General features: G+C 38.1%; 1 protein-coding gene across 2 annotated transcripts in view; it reads right to left on the bottom strand.

The window, feature by feature from the left end:
- Positions 1-93: 93 nt before the first annotated feature.
- MED13 (mediator complex subunit 13) overlaps positions 94-12,989 on the bottom strand; it is a 59,505-nt gene continuing 46,609 nt past the window's right edge. For both annotated transcript variants that reach the window (XM_074890280.1, XM_074890281.1), the window contains 13 exons: positions 11,737-11,960; positions 10,994-11,183; positions 10,014-10,479; positions 9,304-9,523; positions 8,467-8,658; positions 8,098-8,321; positions 7,503-7,645; positions 7,117-7,275; positions 6,839-7,024; positions 6,491-6,639; positions 6,076-6,249; positions 4,811-4,911; positions 94-4,120 (listed from right to left, as the gene is read on the bottom strand). In XM_074890280.1, the coding sequence (XP_074746381.1) occupies positions 3,988-4,120; positions 4,811-4,911; positions 6,076-6,249; positions 6,491-6,639; positions 6,839-7,024; positions 7,117-7,275; positions 7,503-7,645; positions 8,098-8,321; positions 8,467-8,658; positions 9,304-9,523; positions 10,014-10,479; positions 10,994-11,183; positions 11,737-11,960 (2,561 nt within the window). In that variant the 3' untranslated portion in view covers positions 94-3,987. The remainder of the gene's footprint in view (positions 4,121-4,810; positions 4,912-6,075; positions 6,250-6,490; positions 6,640-6,838; positions 7,025-7,116; positions 7,276-7,502; positions 7,646-8,097; positions 8,322-8,466; positions 8,659-9,303; positions 9,524-10,013; positions 10,480-10,993; positions 11,184-11,736; positions 11,961-12,989) is intronic.

Below are 12,989 nucleotides of genomic sequence, written 5' to 3'. Positions count from 1 at the left end.
GGCGGGAAGGCTCAAGGGGGCCGGGAGGCCGCAGCCCCGCCGCAGCCCCGCCCCTCCCCCCCCTCCCCCGCTGTAAATAAGGCGACACCACAATCAAGGCTTCATGAATAATTTATTCCATTTGAAATTTTTTTAAAAAGTATAAACCTTTTTCATTTCCTCAATCACAATTTGTACAACTCAGTGTTTATGGCATTCGGCAGCAATAGTGTTTGTTCCTTAATCGCTTTTTTTAAATTTTTAATTTTTTTTTGTCACGATAAATACGATGACTTGGCCCATGGCGTGTGGCGGCTGTGTGAGAAGGTAGAACGGCTCCCTCGGAGTGACCCAGCCGTGCCGGGCGTGGCGGGAAGGTGACATGTCCAGTAACGAGGCCACAGGCTGTGTCATCCCAACCCAATGGCGCTGCAAGGTCCTCACGTCCAGTTTACTCAGAAAAACCTAAAGCTAGATTAGTAACGTCCTGAAAAAGTGACCCTGAGGATTGTGGTAGGTCCCAAATCCAGTTTTACTGTAAATTAAGCTTTACTCCACTGAAAATAAAAAGTACACCCACAAACAATAATAAAAAAACCCTTTAAGTATGAAGCGTAGTCCTGGGTCCTTTACTAAAAAAAAAAAAAAAAAAAGAAACCAAACCTTCCCAGCTGGAGGTTGTCAAGACAGTAATGTCATACATTGTCACCTAATTAACGAATTCTCAAAAGAAACCCAGAATCAAAACATTGTTTATGCAGCATTACTATCAAAACAGACTGATATGCTGTGCCATACTGTTGTGCAGCAAATTATATGGTGCAATAACATTTTTTTTTAAAACATTTTACTCTTATTTTTGAAAGCTTTAAAATAATGCAACATAATATTTTGATATTACAGTATTAACAAATAGTGCTTGATTAAAGACATCTGCAAGTCTTCATAGCAACACATGAAGTTAAAATTACCATCAGAGGTAAATATAGAAATACAATAATCTGCGCCATAACTGACAGCTAAGTGAGAACATAGCTGAGGATTTAAATATAAATTCATTTATCTTTAATTATTTCAGGAAATGTTAGAAAGATCTAAAGTGTTACAGCTACTTTAAAATGTAAGGGTTGTTTGCAAGTACAATTGGTGGCCTGCTGGTCTAGCAACAGGGTTTTCAGAAATCTAATTCAAAGGGTAATGAGTCAAAGTTGACTAAATGGCTTAAATACAGTAATAGGTTAAAATACGTATTTTTAATCAGAATGGAAGGATCTCAGATTCTTCTTTCACTTTGTACTTAAGAGGAGGTAAACCTCCACAGCTACTTAACAGAGAGCACTGCCAGGAACAGTATTTTCTTGCAAGACCATTTTGAAAAGCTACAGCTGAAGTTCTCAAATCTTTAAGCTCGTACTTGCTAAAGAACCCCAGTTACTGGATTGTGACGATTTTATTTATAAACTATTATGTGCACTTAAAATAGTTAAATGGAAGTAGCTAACAAAAAATTATGCCCAATGCAGTAGTTGGCTCCATGGTGCTGGCAAGTTTGATATGTCCATTGCCGGCTGTGAAATGGCCAGAAATGGCCCTCCCAATCTTTTCTAGTGGTTATATTATAATAATTGACTTTAACTGCATTTGGGGGAGGAGTGGGAAACTGGCAGCTTTCACAGTTGGAGAGTTTCACAGGGAAGGCTGTGGTCCAGGTAACAGAATACAGTTACACCAATGTTCAGGCAGCTGATTCACTTACCTTTATGCATACAAGTCAGATTTAACACAAAGAAAGCCACACCAAAACCCAGCCCTTGGAACTTGGCTAACTGAGCCAGGGTTCGAAATGACCACTTAGCAACAAAGCTTAAAAAAAAAAAAAAGAAAAGGACATACTCTTTGAAAATTCCAGTTTTAGGAGCACTTTTCCACTTCAAAAATCTCAGCCAAATGAGAAAAAAACCTTCTGTAAGACAATAATGTGCTGTTTAATCTGCAGTGCATTACCATTAAAGTAATGGACAGACCCAGTTTTTAACTCTATTTATCAAAATATGCTAACTTCTGATTGCACACGTTATTGTGAAGAAATGACTGAAAATTTTCATCACCAATTGTACAACTTCTTTATACAAAACCAAAAAAGTTGCTAATGTTGTATATACATGACTCAAGGAGACTGTTTATATGAAAAATGATCTCAGGCAGGTATTTTGCATTTACGAAACATGATTTTCATTAACACAGTAAGTTTTGTAAATGCAAGCGAATTCTTCCTTGTAGAGGATTCACAGCGGGTGCACAAATGGATCTTAAAACTTGCTCCTTGAAAGGTTTAAACCAGTGAGACGGACAGTATTAAGACCCAGGACATGGGTTATCGCAACAGGCTCACATGAGCGCTGCAGGAGTTAAGTTTTTCATCTGGCAGTCAGATGAGGAACCCAGAAAAAGCATATGCAGTTGCTCTTCAGCACCCGTAGGGGCTATTTTAGAGCACCATCGGACATTTGGCATGTGCTAGGAGAAAGGAAGGAAACTACTGAGAAAAAAAAAAAAAGTGGTGACTGTAGATAGAGGGAGACAATTCCAAAAGCCTTGTGAGTTGTCAGTCCCTTCCTTCGGGAGGGCTAAGCCTCCTTGGCACATGCCCCAGCCAGAGCCTGAAAAGGGGGTATGGGGAAGGCCATACACTGATACTTGGGACCTTCACCACAGTGCCAAAAATACATGAAAAAGGAGAATGTTCAGGGTTTCGTGCTGTTTTTTTACTAGTGGAATAAAATCTGAATACCAGAATTCACTGAGAATCTATATACACCACATTTTAGTTAAACACACACCAATCTTAAAGTCAAGATTGACTATTTTTGCATTTGTAAAATGGTTAGAGCTGGGCTAAATTTCAGCCTTACAGGAGACTTTGGATAAGATCAGTTTTTTGTGTGTTCCACCTCAGATTCATGTTTTATCGCAAATGTGGAAGAACACAACAGTCACCACAGTGCCAAGAATATCTAGGTAACAACAATGAGCAATAGATATTCTTGTAATATTACAACTTGTATACTGGAAATAGATCTGAGAATCTAGCCACAGCCCTGAACCATAACACAAACTTCAGTTGAAGAGTTTATTCATTTTATTCTCACTACAAGTTAAACCACCTACAATATCACTTATATATTGCCATTGTTACTCTGTAAAGGTGTGATATAAAATGCTGTAAGACCCGGTACCTTTTCAATTTATATAAACACAGTGAACTTCATTACTGTACATGTACTCTGCAACTACAGCTTAGCTGTAAATCCCCCACACACAATGGTATGGACATTAACCCCTCTATCCCCATTAAACTGTACATCAAGACAATACAAATTTACTGTCCCCACCCACCCCTTACAAAAAAATAATACTCTAAAAGCAACCTACTGCAACTTTTAATTAAGACGATTACATATATTTTAGACCAATTGCTTTAAAGCAAGAAGGCAGTATAAACCTTCTAGGAAAATTTTTATAAAAGAGGTTAAGAAATATAAGACAATTTATACATTTAAAAACTTACAATAAATAAGAGATGCAGGCATTTTTGAATACTAGATACTATAATCCAATACAAGAACATCTTGATGTTCTGAAGCCATAGGTTGAAACTTATTGTTCCTCATGTTTCTTCTCATCTCCATGCTTTTAATATTCATTAACCATGACTGGGTACTATGGCTCATTACTCTTCACAAATACTGTGGCTGGGGAAAAATGGTTAATTTTGCTACTAAAAATGTTATAATACACTTTCTGATCATCATTCTGAAGTGTCCCCCATAGTCAATGACTCAAAAGACAGTAGGGCAATAGGTGCCCCTCTCACAAGTCAAACCAATATTTGCTGGAAGTAACAAGATTCATACCCCATCACAAACAACTTGCACTGAGAAGAATAATTTAGTCCTGCAGTGAAATATCCCTTTTCCTCATTTTTGTCTTGCAAAATTCAGATGAAGATCACAGCATATTCATAATAAAGTTATACAACTGATTCAGCACCACAAAATGAATTGGGAGACACGACCGTCTGTCCTGGGTTGCAGGATCACAGGTTAGCCAGGAGAGTGCATTGTACTGTTCCAGAACAAACCTGAAAAGCAAACAAGCTTCCATTAGCCAATGGACTTTCTCACCAGTATTTCACAGTCCTAATTTACTATAATCCAGTTTCTTTGGCATTAAAACCATAAAATAGGTTTGTCAACATTCTGAAATAACATGACTTCAGAATTATTACAAGCAGTTCAGAGCTAAACTTTCAGTGGAAAACTGTCATTTTAATTGTCTATGCTTAATTAACGTCAAGAGGTTCACATATCAAAAGAACACGAAGAAAAAAACTTGATGTTTTCTCAACAAGTGTCCTATGTTTACACGAGTCTAGACTCTAGTACGTCAGCATTTCGGTATTTCCACAAGATTGCCATGCAAAGTTCTGGCTTAACTATAACTATCTTCCACTCATTTATGCACCATCTTCTGTGCAACCTTAAACTCTCTTCTAGCTTGAGGAATTCATTGCCTTTCAAATATTTTCAGTTGTAATCAACACTGATTAGTTAAAGAAGGGCTTAGAGATGTTTGGTTTTAATTGCACTGTTCTGTGATAAAGCCATCTTTTAATCACTCAAAGCAGAGCAATTTATATTGTCTCTGTGATGTACTAAGGATATCAGCAGCACAAAAAAATGAACAGCAAGAAAAACAAATACGTAGCTTCACTGCAGCAGTATTAAAAACAAAATGTACAATATTTTTGCAAGTGATCAATCATAAATACCTGAGCACATCAGAAGTTTGATTAGAATCAAGTGGATGGGAGTGTTTACTGTGGAGTAGCTCGTCTGATTGCACTGAAGGCACATGGAGGTGCAAAGAGGCCTAACAAAGGAAGAAAGATGCCAGCAGTTACTGCCTGATTCAACCACAGCATATTTTCTTCCCTCCGTATTGTTGATCCCGTACCTTGCAGTCACCTTCTACTCTGACACACAAGCCAAAACAAATCTTATCCTTAGGCCATCAGCAAGTTCAGGAATTATCAGAATATAAAGAAAATGCACGCAGGTCTCTCCTAAAAGCACAGCACCAGTCGTGTAATCAAGAACTTTTATTAATCCCTTTGCTACATTAAGTGATTATTAAAAAAGCAACTCAAGTGGCCCAAGATGTTTAGTAATACACAGACTTGGAAGTTCAGTTGCTTTCCACAAGACTAGTCTATTTATATCCCATATATAGAGCTGCTTAGGGTAAATAATAAATCCTCTATTCAAAAAAATGTCTTATATCAAAGCCACAGCTGAGCTTAGGCCAAGAGGAACCGCTAATCCAGACACAAATAAGACTGCAGAAGATATATCTGTATCATTAGAAAATAAAGTATAGTATCAGAGATGCTGATTAAAGTCAAAAATGAATAACGTTAATACAGAAAGTTTCTCTGTACACTAATGTATAGCCTTAAATGTGCCAAGTATGTCTTGATTGTGCCATTAAAAGATAACGGGATCAGACAATATCCAGACAGATGATACAATGACTATCACTTGGCAACAGCAAACATGAAAAACCTAGCTTTCATGCTTTGTGCAATAGAGTTGTTTTTTTTTTTTTTTTACCCAGCGTTAGTGAGATATTACATTGCACTTGTGTATTTCCCTCTTTACCACCAGTCCCCACAGGAGTCAAGCATTAACCAGAGATCTGTCTAGAAATTCAACCTGTTCTTACAAAACACCGTAGCACAAAGTCAGAGAGAGAGAAGTCCAAACTACCGTGAAGAAACTATCAGAAGAGCAGAACCCTTCAGAACATTTGCTACTTCCATTAATCATTTTTCTTCCCTTAAAAAAAGTGAACATAAAAAGCCAAAGCTCAAGAACTTAAAACCCAACCTCTCTTGATGCAAAAGCAGACGTATTCCAAGAGACATGTGCTGACTTTGTTTTAAACATAGTAATTCTCATAATTCAGACCCCTGCACAACTGTCTATGACGGGCTGTGCAGGAAGACAGCTGTACAGCCTGCTGAAGTTACAGTACCTTAAGAAACAAGGGACACTGATTTTGTGCTTGAGGACACGCTGACCAAAACCAGTCAGGCAAGGGACCCGCTTTGGCAGTTGACACAAAATAACCGAGGGCCAGTGGCTGCTGCAGTATATTTGTTACTTCATCATGAGATTCTGTTGAAAGCAATCGATCTGTACCTTGACCCTGTAAAACAACAGGCAATGGTTTAATATTAGGAGAGCACAAACTTAGCAGAAATTACCTGTAGCTTTCAAAACACCAAACATTTTGAAATATCCAAGCATTGCATGAATCTTGCAAAGACAATCCAATATCCAATTGATTCAAAACATTTCATAGGAACCTTTCATTCCACAAAAGGAAATCAGCACATGGAGAAAAACAAACACCACAAATACATAACTGTATTTACACTAATAGTTACCTTGCCCATATCACCTCCGTGGGGGTAGTGGGACCCTGGAGAATGCACAGGGGATCCAGTAGGGGATGCAGGAAGAATATTTATAATATCAGGATCAAGATCATCTCCAGTGTCTAACAAGTCAAAGATTCCCATTCCATCTGCTCCATCTAGAAAACGAACACGAGCAGTGAATTGCTAGCTTCCCTACATCAGGATATGACACCATATTCTGAAATCAAGTGATTTTCCACATAAATTTTGTGGTTCATTAGAACAAGCAGTTTTATTCGTAATACTATAGGGGAAGTGACAAAGGGTTTTTTTGTTGGTTTGTTTTTAAAGTAAGAATAAATCCAATCTACTAACCATTGTTTGTGTTGAAGGCCAGATCCAAGTTTTCAGTGGTATAAGTTGACGATGCTACTTGCACAGATGCAGATGTGGGAAACACAAGTATGTGAGTGCATGATGTGTCCTGGGGGGTATTCAGCTGAGACGTCTGCATATTTAAAGTGGTGCTGCGTCCAAATACAGAGCCGGTCGATACAGAATCTTTGGAAGAGAAATGAAGTGTTTCCTTAGTTTTGCTAAACCCGAGCTATTCGTTCCCTTGCCAAAAAAGAGAAAGAGAGTTTCTCAAATACCTGGCATAATGATGAAGGACCCCTGTGGTTCCATTGCCACCAAACAAGCACTGAGAATGCTGGGAGAGTCTGCAGCAGAGATACCACACATTCTGCACATGTCTTTTAGTCTCTTACTGAGGGACTGAAGGTTTCGGCGACTCAGCAAACAGCTCCAATCTGACGATATATAAAGAACATAAGTTTGTCTAGAAAAACTGCTTGCAGCAGAATACATATTTTACATCTAAGTGTGTGGTGCAAACTTCACATGTGTTAGATTTCAAATACACAAAGAAACACTGAAATTATTTAGGTTTTCTTCCAGAAACAGGGACAAACACTTTGTATTATTGAAATATGAAAGCTTCAAATCAAGTTTTAGACTCTAAAAATGGTAATGTTACCTTTTAATTCCCCGTGTCCTATTCTTCCTAAACGGCCTATTACAACTCTCCACGGCAAAGAGCTCATCTGCACAAGTCCCAGGCACCATTCCCAGAGTTTCTGAAGACCAAGTCTGCGGGCAGAGCCCTTTTTCCTGCGAGCTCTAGGATTAAGGAAGAAGGGAAAACAAAGCTAGAACTCCTCTGCAACAAGTTTTTATTGCCACATTTGGAACTTATTTGTATTAACCTGAACATTCACAGAACTCAAGAAGGTTAGTAGTGTAGTACATCAATTGCAACTTCAGTTCGTTTGTGTTTTTAATTAATCCCATTCTAACACTGACATCAAAAGCCAGCAAGTGCATGTGGCGAGTATGAACACACATACAAAAAGACTCAAGAGTCACATGAAACCAAGTAACATTCTTCTAGAAATTTAGCTTAAAACAACATGCACATAATAGAGAAAATTTCCATTTGCTTTAGCTAGTTTCACGATATAGCGAGTCTACAAAAGTCAGAGTAATTCTTATATCATCATAAACAAAATATTCTTCAGGGCAATGAAAGAAGATATACATGCTAAAAATTAATTTCACAGGTTTGTTCTTACCTGTTTGGTACATCAATATTAATTATGCAAGTTTCTAACTGTTCTCCATAAAGATCTGTACAGGATGCAAGAAGCCATCTTTGATCATGAGACAAACAGTAGCCTACAAAGAGTACGTTATACTTCTGGCCAGCTTCTCCAAAAGTTTCTCCTAGTTCCGTTTGCTTGTCCTTTACAGGAGCCAGTATAAAAGGAGGGGTGTATAGTCGAATACACTCAGGTCTCTATAAAGATAACAGAACAGACAATGAAGTTTCAGGCAGCACTTATTCCTAAAAACTCTAGTTAATGTGAAAGACACCACTGATTTAGGAAACAGGGACATTTCTCTGATCTGCATATTTACACAGTCACATTAACGATACTCACATCAGGGCTCTTAAGAGCAGTTTCCATGGCTAAACCTGGGCCAAAGCCCGTTAATGTTTTCACGTTGGTGGAAGTGGGAAGAGGTCTCCGACACTGAGTAAAAGCTGAAAATGCCAAAGATTTTAAATGCTGAGTGTAAATCTGCCGGTCTTCATGTTTCACAGGTTGTAGAAGGTATTGACATGGGACAATCTAGAACAGATTACAGAAGGGGGGGGAAAAAAAAATCAATTACTGTTTCATCATTAGATTAAATGGGTTTCGAGACAGTATTTGGGTATGCTGCTTTTAGAATTTTATTTCACAATCAAATTTCTCTAGTTCTTGGATATCTCCTGCCACTTCTTCCAAAGCTACATGGCACTTCAAGCAATTATTCTCACTGAAATTTTCTTCAGAGAACAAAAGAATGTTTAGAAGAGAATCTTAATGATTCCTGCAAAAGGATGCCCTCTGTTAACCAGTTCAGCAGCTGCTGACAACATTACAGCTGGGTGTCTATCAAGAAGGAGCACTGTCTACAGCCCAGCAGGGTCAAGCTGGCAGCACAGACTCCAGTGATGGGACAAGCAGCTTTCCTATACTTCACTCTCTACTGGAGCAGGCCACTACATTTCCTGTGAGGTAAGACTGATGAGTTTGGAATCTACTACAGGATTTGTCTTTTGTTAATAACACCCAAGCTGCTCTAAAAACTATAATCTTAATGATTTAACAGCTGTAGAACTGTAAGTAATGTTTACCAAGCAAATGAAACTTTCACCTTGAGGGCATTACTGCCTCCAAAACACAGCCAAAGCTACTTTGTTTGGCATGTTTCTATAAATGTTGGCTCACCTGCACAGAAATTATATTCTTGATGTTAGGAGGAAGAACCTGAACCATCTCTAAAAAGCAGCGCAGAAGTCCAAGTGTCCACAAACTAGATGAGCTACTGTTCTCATCCTTTTTTTCATATGTAAAAGGATCAATTATGTAAACTACAATTGCAGGTGGATAGGTGATAGCATGTGAATCTCCATCTGTGGGGACTCCAACTTTATCACGATCCATAGTGCTGGAAATGAAATTTTGAAACCAGTTACAAAAAGCTGAGTTTTATAATGATTTATTTTTACTTTAAAGCTAAAATCAAATTGTCAAATATTAATTTGAAAGACCTTTGAGTCAACTATGGTGTAAGAAACAGTCTTTTTATTTTGTTTTTGTGTATGAGCTTATCAGCAACTCAGTATTGCTTGTTTTTTCTCAAGCTTTATTACAGAAGCTCAAGACTACATAGTTCTATTGCTTCAAGTGGGGAACAAGAAGATCTACAAGGCCAGTCTCTCAGTAAGAGCTGTCTTTACTACTATAGCTTTGATTACAGAAAATAGAACTTTAAGATGGTGCCAGTTATCTACCTCCCCCACCCCTGTAAAATATACAAGTAGTTTGGTGAATTTTCTCTCTGTAGAGAGAGAAGAAAAAAGAGAAAGTTTATTTTTTGTACCACAGCAGACACTGAGATGCAATTAGAACTGCAATTAGACTCCGCAGTTCATTACCTTTCAGAAACCTCTGGATGGGGCTGTGCAGGCGCTGAAGTAGTATCTCCAGACATCCCCGCTGTTTGCAGTGTTGGCTGTTGCTGCTGTCCTCCTGTTTGCCCATTTTGGACTGTTGCAGCCTGTGCGGGCAGGGAGGCAGAAGTGGTATTGTTCATACTGCTAAAAGGTGGAAAAGAAGAAGGCTTGCTTGTTGGTATCCCACTGCCTATATTGGCAGAAGAGGAGGATGGGGCAGTGGTAGTCAACGTTGAATTAGCTGTAGTAGCTGCAGAAGACATGGCACTGTTTGATGTTGTCGTCATAGTACTACTGGTGGGAGCGGCTGGAGCAGAGGATGGAGTGTTCGGGTTTCCAGTGTTAGCTGTCACTGGGGGCAGAGCAGTGGCCGGCTGGCTGCAAGGAGGGACCAGATTTGTTTGGGAAAGTAAAGAATTGTCCAAAGGCTGAGAAGCAAGATAAGGACCTAAAACCAGAAAAAAGCATAAATTTTATATTGCAGCTGTTTTTAAGCATATTTCACCTATGTAAGACTACAGTTTTAACAAGACACGGAGCAAACCCTTAGCATACATTTTACCTCTCAAATTAGAATACCTGTATTGAATTTCCAAATTCTAATATTCTCATAAGACTCTTTCAAAAATATCCAGAAATCTATTTTTAAACTAATTTTTTTAGCCATGCTGAATTGCTAGAAAACACTGCTTCAGAATTTAAGTCACCAATACAAAAAAAGACAACCAAAGTGCCAGGCAGCAACACTGATCCATTCCCTAAAGATACTGCTAGATGATCAGAAGCCATTTTAGCACAAATCTAAATATATGGGGGGGTTGGATTTCCCTCCCCGCCCTCCCCAAGCTTAAAACTAGAAAACTGCAACAAACAATAAGACTCAGTGAATAAATGCAATGATTCCTTCTCCTCTACTAGAATGGAATACGGGGTAATTTATGAAATAAGAAAAAATTTCATACCCAGCTCGTATCTGCAAACTTGGGCGTATAGTTTGAGTTTGGAAAATGCTTCATTGTTGGCATTAGCTGTCTGTGAGAACCATTCTGTGACCAACTTCTCAGAAAGTTTCTTTGAAGCAGTAGGTCCAACTCTCATGATCCCGTCAGGCAGTAACTTACAGATGGGTCTGTGCTGACCAAGCCTGCATGACTGCAAAGAAGGTAAAATAGAAGATGCAAGATAAGGAATTTGTAAGCCTTAAAAACTGTTAAATATCACACAAAGGAGCATGAAGACAGAGAACTCAGTTCAGTTATGATATTTCAAAGTAACATTTTAATTCTAGAATACTACACCAGTATTAAATATTGTATAGTGATTTTATGGTTTATTTTCAGGTTTTCCTAAACGCAAGCAAAACAGATTGATACATCATCTACTCTAATCTTATCCACAATCCAAGTAATACATGCATACAATTAATTAATTAAATGTAGCTAAAACAAAGTGGTAATACAGAGTTTTACCACTGAGTGGCGTTTATCAGATCAAAATAGCTATTACTGAAAGGAATGGTAAGCAGCAGGAACAACCCTCATCTTCCAAGCTCCCGTTCCTAAAATCCTTTGTAGCAGCTTTCCAAGACAGATGATATAAACGCTTGCACAGAATGCTGAGACAAGCCCGATAAGTAGTTATGAGTTTGTATTAGAAACAGTCTTTCAAAAATCCATTTCACTGTTAACTGCCATAAATAACGTACCTCATATATTGCAGTCAGATCCCTAAAGAAGCTTTTCGCTCCGTTCAGCAGAGCCTCATTCTCAGGGCACACCACAACATAAGCAACATCTCTTTGAGATCCGTAAGGTTCCAACATCAGCCTCTCCCAGTATGGCAACGCAAATGGAGACAGCACCAGAAAATCGTAATCATATCCCAACAAAAATGTTGGGATTGGCAGTGGTTCTGGGGACTCATCAGTTCCTGGAAAAGCAAGACATACTTTCCAATATATTAAGCAGAAAGCTTAAAATTAACACCCTGCTTCTAGGAAACGTGAACAGAAAAAACACTAGCATTCCCAGCATCTACAGGAAGTAGCACTGATTATAAATGGAATAGTTCTCATCTTAACAAATACAAATGAAAAGCCAGCATGTATGATCCAACCCTCTGCAAAAAAAGCATTAGCTAATTATTTTTATTTGGAACCTCTCAGGGCCTCAGGAAGAAGTTCTACAGTTGTTTAGCTGTCTATATATCAATAGAAATATCATGAACAGATCTTTACTGTCCAGGAAGCCTTCCCACAAAGTGATGAAAAAGAGGTGGAAAAAATGTAAATAGTCTAAACAGAGATGTAAAGGACCACAGAAGGAAAAAAAAAACAAACCAAAACAAAAAAACACCACACCACCAACTTAAAACCATGCATTTACATGTACCCTAAATATATAATTACCATGTTCTAAATATAGCTACAAAAGACCCGCTGGTGAAAGGTCACTCTTCCACATAGTGGTAAATCAATCTCATATGCTAATGAAGTCAGTTTCAATCTTGAGTGCACAAAATTTACCTTGTATCTGTAAATGTGCATCACGTGTTGGCCACTCCAAATATTTATCACAGACAACACACTTGATAACCTCAGATCTTCCACACAGTTCTGAAACTACTGAGCAATAAAGCACACTTTTTCTAGCATTTCAAAGCTAGTATTTTTAACTACACTATTTTTAGAGTAATTAAAGAGGAGCAATTCTTTTGAGTAAAAAAACCCACAGAACAATCACTGTTTTTAACATTAAATTCATCTTTGCAATTTCAGTGCCTCACTTGGAGAAGTGTCAGGTGTATATAAACAGTGCAATTGAAGCTGTTCATTTTAAATACACATCTAATTCATTTACTGTTTTAAGTAATGTAAGTATTTTCTGTTTTTCTAAAGAGAAGAATTCTCCCCGGTCTAATAGCTCTTGTTAGTTTAAAGAAAGGTCAAATGCTGTTTCG

This window comes from Strix uralensis, chromosome 20, assembly GCF_047716275.1.
Source record: "Strix uralensis isolate ZFMK-TIS-50842 chromosome 20, bStrUra1, whole genome shotgun sequence".
Taxonomy (NCBI): domain Eukaryota; kingdom Metazoa; phylum Chordata; class Aves; order Strigiformes; family Strigidae; genus Strix; species Strix uralensis.
Note: the sequence above shows the minus strand (reverse complement) of the source record. Positions and strands in the feature narration are given on the sequence as shown.